This window comes from Cottoperca gobio, chromosome 22 (genome assembly GCF_900634415.1).
Source record: "Cottoperca gobio chromosome 22, fCotGob3.1, whole genome shotgun sequence".
NCBI classification, from domain to species: Eukaryota; Metazoa; Chordata; class Actinopteri; order Perciformes; family Bovichtidae; genus Cottoperca; species Cottoperca gobio.
This window is the reverse complement of record NC_041376.1, coordinates 3,646,073-3,662,316: the sequence shown is the minus strand read 5'-3', so window position 1 is coordinate 3,662,316 and position 16,244 is coordinate 3,646,073. Positions and strand designations below refer to the sequence as shown.

The following is a 16,244-nucleotide window of genomic DNA, read 5'->3' as shown; positions in this document are numbered from 1 at the left end:
TTCAGTGTCTGACAGATTTAATCATATTATTGAAGTGTTTTCTGTGCTCAACGTGTGTCAAATATAACCTCTATAGAAATTAATCAAACCCCTGAAACTTGGATGTGGATTTTGTCACTTCTATTTGGAGGATAAACATGCTCTCAGTTTTGAACTACAGTTCCCTTGATGCTTTGGGGAATGTAAACATCCTTCATCCAATTAAAATATACGACAAACCACAATCTAAAAAGTCTGTTGTAAATATGTGGCTTAAAACTGGATAAAAAGTAAGATTATGACAGTTTGTGGCAGCTGGGCTCAGAAGGTAGAGTGGTGGTCAGAGGGTCGGTGGTTCGATCCCCCAGCATGTCAGTATAATGAACCCCAAAGGTGTGTGTTGTGTGTGTGTGTGTGTGTGTGTGTCCCTGCTGACGAGCAGATGTGCACCTTGAATGGTAGCCACTGACTTTGTATGAATGTGTGTGAATGCTGACATGTGTTGTAAAGTGCTTTTGAGTGATCCATCCAGTGCAGACCATTTACAACCACAACGCTCACACATGCACAAAGAATGAAACAGATTCAGTACACAACTCAACAAAATATAATCTAGGTGATAGTTTTTTATAGAACTCTTAACGTGGTATTTGTTACATAAATACCTTTTACAAAGTCTGCTGAATGATCCATCGGCAGCTCCTGCAGTGCACCCATGGATGTACAGACACTATCACTGGATTACTTTGGTGCTGAAGAAAACTTAAAAACATGAATGCAGCGTTTTATTCTGGACAAAATGTTCAAACAAACCAGCTTTTTTCTCAGGTGTATCTTATTCTCCTACACACCTGTCCACCAGGTGTAACATTGGACAATGTTAAAGATGTTGTTTCATGATGTGAGTTTTAGCTTTGATGTCATTCACATATTTATATCTTAATGAAATCAACCAGACTTCTGCAGAGTTTTAAACAAAACATTTTACAGTAGCTTCATATTATTATTTCACTCTGACATCATGCAGGTGACGTCACGTTGACCCCGTGACCTCAGACAGCGTCTCCAGCAGCTGGAAGTAGTTGTACTTGATGTCGTACTCCATGTCGTACCAGAAGTTCACTGCAGCAGAGGAAAAGAACAACTAAATACTGATTCTCAAAGCAACGATCAAGATCATAAACTCATATTTGCAATAGTTACTTTATCAGGCCAGGGGCGTAAAGTGGGGGAGCCAATGAACCCTTTCCCACCTTCACCCCTCTACTTCCAGCGCCCTTGCTCTGGCCACACCCATCTTCAAACTCAACCTTTATTTTAATCTCAACCTGTCAAGTTCTTTGACTGCATCTTGCGTGGTGGTGATACTATCACGGGCACACAAATCAGTACACAAACAGACTCACAAAGTGAAAACAATACCAGCGTAACTGTCGCGGCTGGTTATCAAGTAAAAAGGAGGGTAATTTTCTCATAGACTTCTATAAAACTGGACTTCTTTTTTGCGCCCCCTTCTATTAGAAAGAATGTGCATTTAAGGCACATCCGCATTGGCTTTACTTTTCAGACAAAACGTTTGCTGCTTGGTTTTTATCTGCTATGCAGCTGTGTGGTGTGTTCAGGTGCAATGTGTCTACCTGCAATGCAGCCTTGGGACTGCTGGACGTGGTGGAACCATAGGGACGGCAGGTACAACATCTCTCCGGCCTTCACGCTGCAGCGGACCGGCTGAGCTCTCCGGTACTGTGGGTACCGGTCCAGGTCCGGGTCCAGAGGGTCTAGAGGGATCCACGGGACCTGAGTGGAGAGGAGTAAGGTTGAACTGCAATGTTTTAAATACAGCAGAGCGCTGAGATTAACAGACAGACACCTGAACGCACCTTCTCAGAGTCGCTCTGATCGACGACCTCAAACTCCCCGTCGTCCTGCTGACGATAGACAGCCGGCTGGTACACACCTGACAGAGACCACCGTTACTATGGTTACTGTAGGGTATGCATGTTACTCTAAAAGATGGAGAGTGGTTACTATGGTTACCGTAAGGGATGAAGGGTCGGTCTGTGGGCGGCAGCAGGATGAAGTTTTTCTCTCCAGAAATCACACAGTACAGATTCTCATAGTGATCTTTGTGCACTGAAACAGAAAGCCAAATGTGTGTGTATATATATATATTTATATACAAATACATATTAAACACACTATCTGACGGGTGTCGTGTTCAAGTCTTACTGGACGTGACGGCGCTCGCCTCTCCAAGCCAAAAATTCACCGCATCTGGTAACTTTCCTAAAACAAAAAAAAAGAGTGAAAAAGTGTTTTAATGTCATGAAGAGAAATAATTACAGATGATAATTCTCTCACAATGACGATGCACAATAATCCATGTATTACTTTGAAACATCAACTGTATAAAACTAAATACTGCCACAAACCATCCTCTTTGAAAATGTTATTATTATTAATGTATTATTATTATTTTGTAGAATGTAACTCCATGGAAGACATGGCCTCTGGGTTTTCACTACACAGGCCACTATCTGAATATAGAACATGTTACACAAGTGAGAAAAATACAGGAAGAAAAAAAAAGGATAATTAAAACATTTACATATTAATACTTGAAACAGAAAGAAAGAAGAAAAAAGCAATCAAAACATATACTTATTAACACTTAAATAACCGAGAGAAAGAATACATTTGCATAATTAAAACTTGTACTTATTAATACTTAAAATAAAGCAAAAACTTGCATTTAAAAAACATCTGTTGTTGTAGTTCCCCTCCGGGCCGCCAACGGCAGCACTAAGCTCACAGCTACAATCACGCGCCATTTTGGATTCTACACACATCCGCCGATCCAGGGTTACAAACTTTACTTCACCTGAATAAGTTTACTTTACAACAACTGCACTAACACCTAAACCCGCCTGAACTGTCACTGATATGTTTACACATAAACCAGGCGAGTTTGTTTCGTCTCTCTTTGCTTGAAGAGAAGGATTGTGGACGTTAAACGTTAAACTACTGAGTGAAGTAACGTGAGCTAACATGGAGCACCGGTGCAGTCACTGCAACAGTCCGATAGAGAGACAAGCTAAAGGATATAAGAGAAAATCTTTATTGACATTAATCGATTTAAAGAGCGCGCAGAGACTTTTCCCGGGTCTGAACCCTCACGAGGCGTTTTTGTGTTTTTCCTGTGTTCGTCACGTTTATCAGAAAACCAAGAAAAGCGGTAAAAGACGGGTTTATGTGGACCCTCACTCCCCCTCCTGTCCGGCTCCCTCTGTCCCGGGCGAGCCGCCGCCTCTGAAGAAGCTCAAGAGGAGACTCAAAACTCCCTTGAACGAACACGACTACGCCTCCCGGGACCAGGTGCCCCCCTCTTCCCGGCCCGACCCTCCACCGGCCCGGCGCGTCCCCCGCGGACCGATCTCTCAGGTGTGCGGGTACCTGCGGAAGAAGAACTTCACTTCCGCGCTGAACCGACTGCTGCAGGTGTCCGGCTTCAAGGAGGCATCTGATAAAAGTGTGTGGGAAAATAATTTCTAACGAGGTGAGATTAGTTTAAATAACTCATTTAATAATGCAGTTTAAAATTGTACATTTTCTAGTTTAGCCATCATTTTTAACTGCAGTCCCTGGGCAGGTGTAACACGCTAATGTGCGCGTGAAATACATAAAAACAAGGACATTTTTGTTTTATTTTTATGACAATGAATAAAACATAAAACAACAGTCCGTGTCAGGTTATTTGAATAAATCCCAGAGTATGGTCACACTTTAAAGCATGCTGATATTGAGCACAAAGATTATCAATTATATGAAAACTATAAATGTACACAATGCCAGAAATGAGTGGAGTTGAAGTGAAACTGTTTGAAATAAAAAGTTGAAGTAAATTATGAGCAGGTGAAACCTGAAAGGAGTTGAGGTGTCAGTTAGAGGCTTGTGACTGAAAGCACTTGACTTGTCGTTGGAAGAAGAATAGAAACAAAGATGTTTTGAACTGTTTCAGCGTAAAGAGATGGTGAACGACCTGGAGGGGCCGTACAGGAAGACCTTCAACGCTGAGAACCTGTCAGCCTTCAGCTGGGATAAGACTACTTCCTGGGCCGAGGAGAAGGCACCTCTGACTGTAGCCAGTCTCAGGTCCATGTTCCCCTCCGCCAAAAAGATCCAGAAACAGATCGTAAACTACAGCCCAGGGAATAAACCACGGTGGGTCCAAGCTGTGTGTGGATGTGCAAAGGTTTAAAGTATTAAGAATAAATAAATATTATCTTCTGTACATTGCATATTCTTAATACTGTAAACCTTTGCACATCTTCTACGTTCTAGGGCCTAGAATATGTGTGTTGTAGGGTTCAAAGAACCTAAAGAATCTTTGTCAAATCCACATTTGTTATGTAAAGAACACCAGCAAAACGGTGTCGTAGAGAAGAGAGATTGAGAAAGTGCGGCTGGTACTCGATGGTGTGGAAATTGAGTTTCAAATATTCAGAATTAATATGTTTTAAAAATCGATATTTTTGACAACACTAAGTGTAAGTGAGTATTTTGCCGTTTCAGGCGGATGACTGACGAGGAGGTGAAGCAGATGTTGGACCGGAGGATCAGCCTCGTCCTCTCGGTGCCTCTGTACACCAGCACCCTCAGAGCCTGTTTCCTTCAGACGGCCTTCAGCGTGGAGATGCTCCGACACCGCTGTCCCATCAAACTCTTCACCATCACCAACAGCCTCGGCATCTCTCAGTCCAAAACCACCGCCAGGATCCACACCAAGAAACTCGCCGATGAGCACGCCAGACAGGTGAAGCAGTGGAGAGACGAGATCCAGGTGAGGAACCAGATCCTTTCAGTGTTCACATGTTCTCCACATGGTTTGATTTCGCTAAAAGTTACTTTGAGTTAAGTTTTGTTGATGTCCTTTATCACAACATGCCACATGTATGTTCTTTTACTCTTAGACGACCAGAAAGACGCAGTACTGCAGTAACGACTCCAAGAAGGCGGCAGCTTATACCTTCAGCTGGGGAAAAGTTCGGGTAACACGACTTGTGACTTAAAACCACTTTAAACCGTTTGTTAGCTTTTAATGAAGAAATAAAATCTCTGTTGCTGCAGGTGCCGTCTGTGTCCAGGTCCGACTCTACAGAACGAGGATACACCTTTGTGACGTGGGCGTTTCGCTTCGCTCATCAAGTTCGGATTAATTTTCGGTACCTGCACGAACCTCCGATAAAAGCAGTCGAAGTGTCTCCTTCCAGTATCCTTCCCTCCAAACAGGTACGAGCACTTCACAGAAAACATACATGATTTTACAGGAACAAGTCAGTCTGCATGTGCTCATGTAAACTTCCTACAGTTTCAGGTACCAGCGGTTAAAATCTATTAACAATTCTTTATTAAATGAAAATCTTAGATCCCAGGCCTCCTCCAACAATGCTCATTACAAATGTGTAAAAAGAGAAAATCCCTCAAGCAATTAAAAACGTTCTCTTAGACGTACGAGTCATTGCGACGGCGAATGAAAACATTAGTGATGCGGATCATCGCCGACAACCTAGCGGCCCTGGAAGGACCGAGAGGTCGAGTGGTGAGGCACATTCCTCACATCTACTCCAACCTGATGAAGGAGGAGAGCACCACCGTGAGTCCCAGCTGTCTGCACCTGCTCAGTGAATTCTCAAAGAAGTCCTTTCAACTGACTTGATTTGTTGTTTCCCCTCAGGTGAGTCTGGGTGCAGTGATACCAAACACCACAGAGGAATCTGTCAGCGCAGCGTACGGCCTGAAAGACTACATCCCTGTGGTTTCTGGGACGCCGCACCACATCCTGTGTTGTGGGGACGTCTTCGGCACCGACAGGACCGAGCCCGGCAACACAACACAGAAAAACGAAACTCCGAACCCGAACCCTGACATGAAGTTTGACTGGACTCGTAGAAGCTCCACAAGAGTTTCATAAGGAACATCTGTTCCACGAGGTGAGAAAAACTTCATCATACTAAAATAATAAACACTGACAGCTGTAATGAATTAATGTCGCAGTTTGTGATGAAATCGAGATGGTTTCATTATTTTAGGGTTAATATTTATTTTAGGCTAACTCAAACACTATGTATACATCATCTGCTGCTTCACAGTAAAAGTCCTCCAGCTACTTCACAATAAAAGTCTTCCAGCTACTTCACAGTAAAAGTCCTCCAGCTGCTTCACAAGTAAAAGTCCTCCAGCTACTGTCACAATAAAAGTCTTCCAGCTGCTTCACAATAAAAGTCCTCCAGCTACTGTCACAAGTAAAAGTCCTCCAGCTACTTCACAATAAAAGTCCTCCAGTTACTTCACAATAAACGTCCTCCAGCTGCTGTCACAATAAAAGTCCTCCAGCTGCTTCACAATAAAAGTCCTCCAGCTGCTTCACAATAAAAGTCCTTCAGCTGCTTCACAGTAAAAGTCTTCCAGCTACTTCACAATAAAAGTCTTCTAGCTGCTTCACAATAAAAGTCCTCCAGCTACTTCACAATAAAAGTCCTCCAGCTACTTCACAATAAAAGTCCTCCAGCTACTTCACAATAAAAGTCTTCCAGCTGTGTCACAGTAAAAGTCTTCCAGCTACTTCACAATAAAAGTCCTCCAGCTGTGTCACAGTAAAAGTCTTCCAGCTGCTTCACAGTAAAAGTCTTCCAGCTACTTCACAATAAAAGTCCTCCAGCTGTGTCACAGTAAAAGTCTTCCAGCTGCTTCACAGTAAAAGTCTTCCAGCTACTTCACAATAAAAGTCTTCCAGCTGCTTCACAGTAAAAGTCTTCCAGCTACTTCACAATAAAAGTCTTCCAGCTGCTTCACAGTAATAAAAGCCAGTGTGTTTGTATTATAAACTGTGTTGCTTGACAACTTTTTTTTCAGGAAATGATAAAGATGCTTCTCAGTGAGAAGAGTGAGAACGATCGAGGAACTCTTCATCACATCGTCTCAAAGTTTCACTTTAAGACGTTTAACAACACGGCCAAAGATTACTTCCTGAACATCTGGGACTTCATCACGGTGAGACGCTGGATTGTAAACCGCAGATTTAGTTGTTTAGGGGACGCTAGCAGCAGTTCACACTGATGGTCTTGGTAATTACTGATTTATTTAATTCACTAAGTTTCTGCTCCCTAACCAAAAGTAAATGTATATTTTGCAGTTTGTGACGACAGCGTACGTGACTCTGTTTGCTGTGACGGACTGCGGCCTGGACTCTGTGGACAAAAGACCCTCAGACTACCCCTCTCAAGTCTCGGCTCAGATGGACTGGCTGAGTGAACTCGCTCACAGACTAGTGGATCTGGTGTGGATGCCTCCACGTCAGGAGGACATCAACACAGCAGCTGCTGCTGCTGCAGGAGATGGAGAGAAGAAGAAAATATTCCCCTTCTGTTACTGCAGAGAAGGTGCAAACTCAGCGGGAGCCCAGACAAAAAATGTTTTAAAAGCTTTTATCCGATAGAATAATTCTGTCTTTAACACCACATGTGTGCTTGTCGTTGTAGAGAAACCAGGTGAGCAGCTGGTGCGCTGCTGCAGTAACTTGTGTCCAGTAATCTTGTTCCATGAAGGCTGTGCTCGGGCTCAGACCCAATCAGACCCACATGAGGACTGGTTCTGTGGTCCAGACTGCAGTGCAGATGGGACCTATGTGTACTGTCACTGTAAGGAGCAGAAGGGGGGGCAGATGGTCCAGTGTGGACTGATGGACAAGTGCAGGAGACACGAGTGGTACCACAGGGACTGTCTGACAACAGCCGAGCAGACCAGAGCCCAACAGAGTGAGACTTTATATTCAAACGTTTTAATACGCCTATTATTAGTGATTCATCTGAACGTGACGATAACATGTTTGTGTTCCAGCTCCGTGGTTCTGCTCAGAGTCCTGCTCTATGGCGGCCGACGGAGAGGAGGACTTCGTGTTGAACTACACAAGGGCGGTGGTGTGGGAGGGGCTGTATCACATGGCCAGACGGGACGCCATCCAAGAGGGAGACGGAGAAGCCATGACGGACTTCTGGAGGATGGACATGGTTCTGCTGTGGAGCAGACAACACCTGCAGCTCTTCAGCAGCAGCCACCAGATGATCACAGGTAGGACTCAGCTGGTTGGTCGGTGTCATCAAGCCCCGCCCACTACAGACTGGAGGGAAGTGTAGCCCCCGCCTAGATATACTGTAACGTACATGTGTGTAGCAACGACCAGAACATTAGCATTTGCAAATGCAGACTTCCTCAAAGAAATAAGAGCTTTGGGACGGTCTTCAAGATGGCGCACCAGAATCACTTCCAGTTCAACGAGGAAATATCAAATTAGAGACTCGGGATGTACCCAGAGTCATGTTGTCATGGCTGTTGTCATGGTTACTGTGTTGTGAACAGGGATGGAGGGGTTCTACCCGGAGCGGGTCAGACAGGACATGAAGTGGAACCGAGTGTTGAATCTTCAGGGAACATCTGGAGGAAACGTCAGCGTGGACCTTCTCACTGAGCTCATGATCAACGAGTTCAAAGGTCGGCTGTTTTATCTTTAAATGAACAACACACCATGTTCTATTTTTGTCTTCTATAATTACATTGTAAAAAGTTGAATATATAGATAACTCTGTATAAGTATGTCGCTAAAGACGACTTTAGTGTGAACTGCTGCTGTTAAGGGAACCCAAACAAACAGGGGAAAAAACAACAACAACCATCCGCCGGTGTTTGACGTGGACTTCCTGTCCTCTCAGGTGTGATCGAGTTCGGTAAAGGCAGCTTTACAAAGCAGCAGGTGGAGCAGAGCGCCCAGCTGGCCGGAGCTCAGGCCAAACATCTGGACAGACTCTTCTTCACAGGAGGAAACCCTCTGAACCTGTCCACCTACCTGTCCCGCCTGACATCCTCGTCCTGCAGCAGGACAGAGGACGTGTCCAGGTTTGTGGACGAGTTCAAGAAGGACGAGCTGTTCGGCTTCAAACCGGGAAGAAAACACCAGGGCTTCGACAAGTTCAGCTACCAACAGAGGGTGAAGAACCCAAAAAAGATGGGGAGGAGCATGAGGAGTCTGTCTGAAGAACTCGACCGACGGAGAGACCAGATCCTCTGAGAGACGCCGACGTAAATATAAAAAGTTCTGATTCTATTTTTACCATTTTGACATTTTTCAGCGCTTGTGGGACTTCCTGTTTTCTAACATGCTGAACGAATAAAAAGTTTTGATCAAGTTTTAGAAGCTGTTTTGTGTGAAATGTCGGCCATGTGACAACTGGGTCAAATATTTACTGAAACTGAAACAATTAGATTTATTATCGATAAATATGTCGATTATTTTCCTGATTAATAAATAAATCGTTGGTCTATAAAATGTCAAGAAATTAGTTCAACATGACTTCACTTTTGTTTTTTCACTATTTTAGCTTGAAAACGACTGAAAAAAGAAAAATTATCAAAATAGTTGTCGAACGATTAATCGATTTATCGTTGCAGCTTTAATATCCAGGTGTTAGTCAGTACTTCTTATTCAAGAAGAATCCATTATTAAAATTGTTAAAGACATTTTCTGTTGATGGGCTCATTGTTCCAGCTCAACATTTATTAGCGAGACGTAGCAGACGCAGGGACCCTGTAAACCCCCGCCCCCTGAACCGTCAGGTGTCATGCTCAGTAGTGTGAACTCACCGAGTGCGGCGCTCATCCAGGACACATGAGGCTCCACGTCGTCTGTGAGCTCCGGCAGCTCGTCCAGCAGGTTAGAGCACTGCTTCTGAACATAAAACACTCCACGCTTCTGCACCTGAAACACACACACACACACACACACACAATGTATAAAAATTAATATTTAGTAGATTTATACGGTGCGCAGTACTGTGTAGTACTCCTGTGGTCCTACAGGGGGCAGCAGCATCTCTCACCTTCCCCTCGATGATATCGAGCACAGAAGAAAAGCTCATGCGTCTCTCCTCCGGCATCACGAAGCGGTCGCCGTTAACAGCATCAGCGTAGCCGTTAGGAGTCACTGCGACGCTGATGACCTTTGACCCCACCTTCTCCCTGCAGACAGCAAACAGGTCACGTCCTGACACCACAGAAGGATTAACATTGGGTGGGCGGGGCTTCCTCACCTCAGGTACTCTGGCGTCCACCTGGACAGAGCCGGCCAATGGCTGAAAGCGTTGCGGATGATGCAGGGCTTGTTTGGACCAATCCAGTGTCGGTAGAAGTGCAGCGGGTCCGGTGGCTCCTCCAGGTAGGGCACTGATTGGTTCAGATACAGATCTGAAAGGTAATCAATAAACACTCACTATGATCAACATCAAAACAAATCTACAGAGATTATCATAAACTACATCAAGAGCACGAAGATTTGTTTCTTATTCTGGTAGAACATATCTGCATAATCTAGTATTAGTAATATTAGCTGTGAAATAAATATTGTATAAAAATATACAGTATATCTGAATTAAAGGTGGAACAGCTGTGCAGAAAGATGGTAGTAATAGTAGAAGTTGCAATACTAGTAGTACCAGTAGTGATGGTAGTAGTTGCTGCAGGAGTCATGGAAAAGAAAGAGTATCTGTATCAGTGTTAAGTAGAAGTTATAGTACTAATAGGATACTGGTAGTAGTGATAGTTGTAGTATGTTGCAGTAGTTTGAGTGACAGTAAAAAGTAACTGTAGTAGTAGTGGAGATTATTGTAGTATTAACAGTAGTAGTAGTAGTAGTAGTAGTAGTAGTAGTAGTAGTGATTGTAGTAGCAGTAATAGTTAGTTGTAGTACTACCAGCAGCAGTAATACTGTACTACAGTATCAACAGTACTGCTCAGTCTCACCGTGAGCCTCCTCTGAAAACTCAGTCAGTCGTTTCTTCACAGACTCCATTTTGTTTCTCCGTCATCACAAACACACAACCTCAGATATCTGATCAGAAATATATTAAAAGATCATTGATAACCGATAAACTCGGCTGCTGTCAGACCTCTCCGAGCCTCACGGTGCCATGCTGCTTTGTTTACATCCGGTGCGCATGCGCAGAGCTCCTTTCCTATCGCGATTGAGGCAAAGCGGATCCTCCTGCAGGAGGGAGGATTAACTGCACTGTGATAATAATAATAATTAATATAATGATAAATAATTATGATGATGATATAATAATAACGATGAGTGAGATTAATGAAAAAGTTTGAACATTGTGCAGGAGAGGTTAAAAATAACCACGAATAAGCAGTAATACAAAAATGGATATTATATTAAGTTTATGTTTACAAGTTGAGAAGCAATACAATGAAATCCATGAAGGGTTTTAAATCATTGATAATTAAAGTCCTTTTCAGATTTTGGTTTTAAACCGATTAAGAGCAGCAGTCAGAGTCTGTCAGATGTATGAAGTGTGTTTCCCTTCAGGTGAAATCTGTTGAGTGTTAATGAGTTCAGGATTGGATGCAGGTGTGCAGCCGTGCAGCCCTCAGCCTGGAAGCTCCTGGAAGCTCCTGAATCAGGTCTAATGGATCTTCACTCATGGACGAGTCGGCGTTGGAGCGTTACTTTGATGACTCCATTGCAAATGTGAGTACAGACTTTACTTAAAATCAACATGTTCAGATAATCACATGTTGAGTTCTCATGTGTGAAGTGAAGCTGAGGTGATAACTTGTTTCATTTATGAAGTGGAGTTTTCTAAGTTAAAGTGATCAGTCTGAATATTCTGCGAATAAAAACATAGTTTTCTCAGATTTCTGTTGCCAAAAAACATTTTTCAAATTCACATTTCACCTTGTTTTTATTACAATATTTGGTTTAATTAGACAATTAAAGTTCCTTTAACCAAACTAACATGAGCTCTGAACTCTGTCATGTTTTAGTACAGAAAACTTCTCTGCGGTGAACGTCTTCCACTGAGGTCACGCAGATAAAGCTCAATGTTTGAATGCGACCACTTTTACTCTAAAACATTTTTAAAAAGTGATTTTAATAGTGTAATATTACATTTTGGACGCTGACCTCAGGACAGAGTGCAACAGTGAAAAATGTTTGATAATTATTTTCTGCAGGATGACTTCCTTTTGGAGGATGAGCTGGGCCTCGATGGCCCCGCCCCCTCTCTACAGGACTCCTCCCGTCCGCCCGTGAAGGCGAGGCCGAGTGGCGCTGTGGCGGAGGATCTTGACCTCAGCTTCCTACCTGATGAGCTCAGCGCGCAGGTCGAGCAGAGTCGTCATGACAACAAAGGTACGGCTTCACTGATGTTTGAAAGTACACAGCAAGTAAACAATGTGTGGATATAAAAACATCAGAGGGACCAATATGATCATTAAAAAAAAAGGGACATAATGAAATAAACCTTTTTACTCTTTATTAGAGGAGGTGTGACTGTTGCGTGTTGTTTCAGCTGAGAGTCAGACTGCAGCTCTGGACATCTCTCGGGACAGTGGTATCTGTGTGGACTACAGCTCCCAGGATTCCACACTAGCAGCAGCTGACCCTCGGCAAGGGTCGTCCATGTCGGGGGTGGGGATCGGTGCCTCTCCCTTCTGTCCCATGACCCCTATGACCCCCATGACCCCCATGACTCCTGTGACGGAGAGGTCAGGGATCATCCCACAGTTACAGTAAGTTACTGCTGACTCTAGAAACATAGTACTGATACTTTATCTGTAGTACTTAAGCGGCAACCCCCTGAAGAGCAAAATAAGAAAGTGCCCTAAACAAGCAGGGGGAACAAAAAGAAGTCCAGTTGTACAGAAGTCTATGAGAAAATCCATCCATCCATCGTCTACCGCTTATCTGGGATCGGGTCGCGGGGGCAGCAGCTCCAGTAAGGAACCCCAATCTTCCCTTCTCCGGGCCACATCCTCCAGCTCAGACTGGGGGATCCCGAGGCGTTCCCAGTGAGGAGATATAATCTCTCCACCGAGTCCTGGGTCTTCCCCGGGGTCTCCTCCCAGCTGGACGTGCCTGGAACACCTCCCTAGGGAGGCGCTCAGGTGGCATCCTTACTAGATGCCCGAACCACCTCAACTGGCTCCTTTCAACGTAAAGGAGCAGCGGCTCTACTCCGAGTCTCTCACGGATGGCTGAGCTTCTCACCCTATCTCTAAGGGAGACGCCAGCCACCCGTCTGAGAAAACCCATTTCGGCCGCTTGTACCCGTGATCTCGTTCTTTGAAAATGAGCCTCCTTTTATAACTTGATTTATTATTACATTTTCCTTACCAGCTCATGGTCTCAATCTAGTTTGAAGTCTTCAATTGAGCATGATGTTCATTTCATAGAAGAATGAGTAAAATAGATGAGTAGCGTATGGTTTAGGACGTGGCTACCTTGTGACTGACGGGTCACTACCATGGTGTTGTCTGGTGTGTGAGTTGTCTGTGTTTTCATCTTAGAACTTTAATCTTTCATGTAAGAACCTTATGAAATTGGCATGTTGCAGCACATTCATTGTGGTTTAAATCTGAACAAAAAGAAACGTATAGATCAGCAGCCTCAAGGTGTGTCCAGATCAATGTGAAGCGAATGTTTGCCTTGCGTTACCACTTGTAGAAATACGGACGCTGGAGTCCTCAATTTCTGATTCTTGGTGTGTGTGTGTGTGTGTGTGTGTGTGTGTGTGTGTGTGTGTGTGTGTGTGTGTGTGTGTGTGTGTGTGTGTGTGTGTGTGTGTGTGTGTGTGTGTGTGTGTGTAGGAACATTGTCTCCACAGTGAACCTGTGCTGTCCTCTGGATCTAAAGTTTATCGCCCTCCAAGCCAGAAATGCCGAGTACAACCCAAAGGTACAGTCAGATTTGACGGACTCCAGTTTACGACACAGTTTACATCCTGAGTGATTAAAACGAAAAGTGGGAACTTGTGTACATGTGTTGTAGAAATGTCCAGAAGTATTTCAGGTTCACACTCTCTCATATTTAAACCTGCAGCCGAGGCGCATGGGTATTGCAGTAGTTGGACCCATCCACCGATATGATAAACAAAACCTGAAGTGTAACTATTTCAAACTGGTGCTCAGAACATAAACTTGTATATTAGCATTTACTCCGGTTAGTTAGAGTTCAGTAATAAGTCCGTACAGCAAACATGGACTGATTGATGTAATGTCTCACCAGCATTGTTCAGGTGTCGTTTTGTGTTTTCAGCGTTTTGCGGCGGTCATCATGAGGATCAGAGAGCCGCGAACCACCGCGCTGATCTTTAGCTCCGGGAAGATGGTCTGTACAGGAGCCAAGAGGTCAGTCGGTCTGTCTACCTGTTTGTCTTTCAGTTTTTCTCCAGTTACCAGTGAGACTGTTCTCAGAACTGTTTTTTTAAAGCTCTCTAACCTGCGTGTGCGTGCAGTGAGGAGCACTCGCGATTGGCGGCCAGAAAATACGCCCGGGTGGTGCAGAAACTCGGCTTTCCAGCACGCTTCATGGACTTTAAGATCCAGAACATGGTGGCCAGCTGCGACGTCTGCTTCCCCATCAGACTGGAGGGACTCGTACTCACACACCAACAGTTCAGCAGGTAAAGACCCTGACAAATGTTGAAGAGACGGGTTAGCCTAGCTTAGCACAAAGAGACTGCAGACGAATCAAAGCGCAGCGCAGGTCTCCGTCTCATGCATACACCCAGTTTATTCTAACCCTAACCCTAACCCATGATTGAAAAGCTTATTGAAACTGTTTTAACTTCACAGTTATGAACCAGAGCTGTTTCCAGGCCTCATCTACCGCATGGTGAAGCCTCGCATCGTCCTGCTCATCTTCGTGTCTGGGAAAGTGGTTCTGACCGGTAATGAAACTCAAATGTCTCAACATGGTTAACAGTAAAAGCAAACGCATTTAATATCCCTGTGTCTATAACATTGTTTAGTTTGGGAGTGCAATGCATTCGCCAATAATAAGTAATTATCAAGTAATTATGACAAAGTATCTCATAATTACAAGAGAACTTTACAGGGTAAAAACAAGGTATTTGTCTCATAATTCTCTTAAATGTTGCCATAGAAACAGATTTTTGGGAGGTTTTCAGGTCGATTAACAAGAAGCTGTTTTTGCTAAATGCTAAAATGTTTCAATGTTAAGTGTAATTAACGTGCAGTAATTAGTTCTTGAAATTACAAGATATTTTTCTCTTAATTATTAGTTACAAATCTCATTTATTAAATGCAGATATCTTAATTATGAGGTTATTTCTTCTAATTTTAAGATAATTTATCGTAACGAGAGAAATTCAGTCCATTTCTACATACCGTTTTATAAGTAAAGTCGTAATAATTAAGTAGTTATGTGTTAAATTTCAGGAGCTAAAGAACGAGCAGAGATCTACGACGCGTTTGAGAACATTTATCCGATCCTAAGAGGCTTCAGGAAACAGTGAGGCCAAACGCTGATGTCTGATGTCCTGTTTATTTGTAAATAGATAATATATTACTGTTCCATCTTTTTTATTTTGTGTTGCGGATGGTAAATGAGTCGTTTGTTTGTTTTAGTCTCTGTCGAATGTTTCACCATCCTGAAAGAAAATAAATGACTTAATGACAAATGTGAAATGAAAAATTCAAAACACAAAGCATTGTTTGTCATAACTGGAGATGATTATATCCCTATTATATTTTACCGCTGTAGGCAGATATGGAAGCATGTTTTTCCCTTCAGTGAGTGATTTATATCTATGTATGAAAAAATAAAAATGTACAAAAAAACACTAATGGGTAGTCAGAATTATGAGATGCTAATTCCTAATTTTGACTTGCTATGTCAAACTTATTGCATAATTCTCACTGTCTTTATAGTCATTTTGATTTCTAATAATTAATTAAACTAGTATTTAAAAATGTTGACGTGCTATTTTATCATTTATGTGGTGGAAAGTAGATTTACTGAAATTGCATATAACTTAAGTTTTTGTAAGTTACTTGAGTATTTCCATTTATGCTTTATACTTCTAATTCACTACAATTTGGAGGTAAATATTGTACTTTTTACTGCACCACATTTATCTGACAGCTTTCGTTATTTAAATTATTAATACAAAATATATTCAATAAGTTCAATATATTTATGATTAAACTACCGAGCAGAATACTTGTATAAAGTACCAAAATTAGTTCCACTTTACCAGCTTCAATATTAAAATGATAAGCACATTAATGCATCAATAATAGCTAATAAATGCTAATACTTTTGCACTTAAAAAAAAAAAAATCTACATCATGGAGTTACTGAATTTACTTAAGTAAATGCTCTGTTATGCTGAACCATTTTCTTCTCA

General features: G+C 42.8%; 3 protein-coding genes across 5 annotated transcripts; 2 read left to right on the top strand and 1 right to left on the bottom strand.

Annotated features, from left to right (window-relative positions):
- Window positions 1-590: 590 nt before the first annotated feature.
- Window positions 591-11,060, bottom strand: jmjd7 (jumonji domain containing 7). The gene is made up of 9 exons (XM_029461363.1): window positions 10,828-11,060; window positions 10,119-10,272; window positions 9,909-10,047; window positions 9,673-9,787; window positions 2,209-2,265; window positions 2,017-2,112; window positions 1,860-1,936; window positions 1,617-1,776; window positions 591-1,101 (listed from the first exon to the last, which is right to left on the bottom strand). Exons 1-9 carry the CDS (start codon window positions 10,874-10,876, stop codon window positions 1,013-1,015), a joined length of 936 nt encoding a protein of 311 aa, XP_029317223.1. The 5' UTR covers window positions 10,877-11,060; the 3' UTR covers window positions 591-1,012.
- On the top strand, window positions 3,397-9,217 carry LOC115027841 (uncharacterized). Of its 3 annotated transcripts, XR_003834403.1 has the most exons (9): window positions 3,397-3,535; window positions 3,998-4,200; window positions 4,552-4,819; window positions 4,950-5,027; window positions 5,107-5,268; window positions 5,486-5,632; window positions 5,714-5,969; window positions 6,892-7,029; window positions 7,172-7,312. XR_003834403.1 is itself a non-coding variant. In XM_029461362.1 (6 exons), the coding sequence occupies exons 2-6, from the start codon at window positions 7,274-7,276 to the stop codon at window positions 9,098-9,100; spliced, it is 1,140 nt and encodes a 379-aa protein (XP_029317222.1). In that variant the 5' UTR covers window positions 5,853-5,969; window positions 7,172-7,273; the 3' UTR covers window positions 9,101-9,217. The 3 variants fall into 3 exon arrangements, 2 of the variants coding, with proteins under 2 accessions (XP_029317222.1, XP_029317221.1); XM_029461362.1 differs by lacking the exons at window positions 3,397-3,535; window positions 3,998-4,200; window positions 4,552-4,819; ... (2 more) ...; window positions 5,486-5,632; window positions 6,892-7,029 and adding exons at window positions 7,518-7,793; window positions 7,876-8,106; window positions 8,395-8,526; window positions 8,745-9,217 and having other exon boundaries at window positions 5,853-5,969; window positions 7,172-7,418; XM_029461361.1 differs by lacking the exons at window positions 3,397-3,535; window positions 3,998-4,200; window positions 4,552-4,819; ... (2 more) ...; window positions 5,486-5,632; window positions 5,714-5,969 and adding exons at window positions 7,518-7,793; window positions 7,876-8,106; window positions 8,395-8,526; window positions 8,745-9,217 and having other exon boundaries at window positions 6,896-7,029; window positions 7,172-7,418.
- A 385-nt stretch (window positions 11,061-11,445) lies between the features above and the next one.
- On the top strand, window positions 11,446-15,742 carry tbpl2 (TATA box binding protein like 2). The gene is made up of 8 exons (XM_029460823.1): window positions 11,446-11,560; window positions 12,046-12,223; window positions 12,384-12,603; window positions 13,681-13,768; window positions 14,129-14,220; window positions 14,328-14,495; window positions 14,668-14,762; window positions 15,274-15,742. The coding sequence occupies exons 1-8, from the start codon at window positions 11,513-11,515 to the stop codon at window positions 15,348-15,350; spliced, it is 966 nt and encodes a 321-aa protein (XP_029316683.1). The 5' UTR covers window positions 11,446-11,512; the 3' UTR covers window positions 15,351-15,742.
- The last annotated feature ends 502 nt before the right edge of the window (window positions 15,743-16,244 follow it).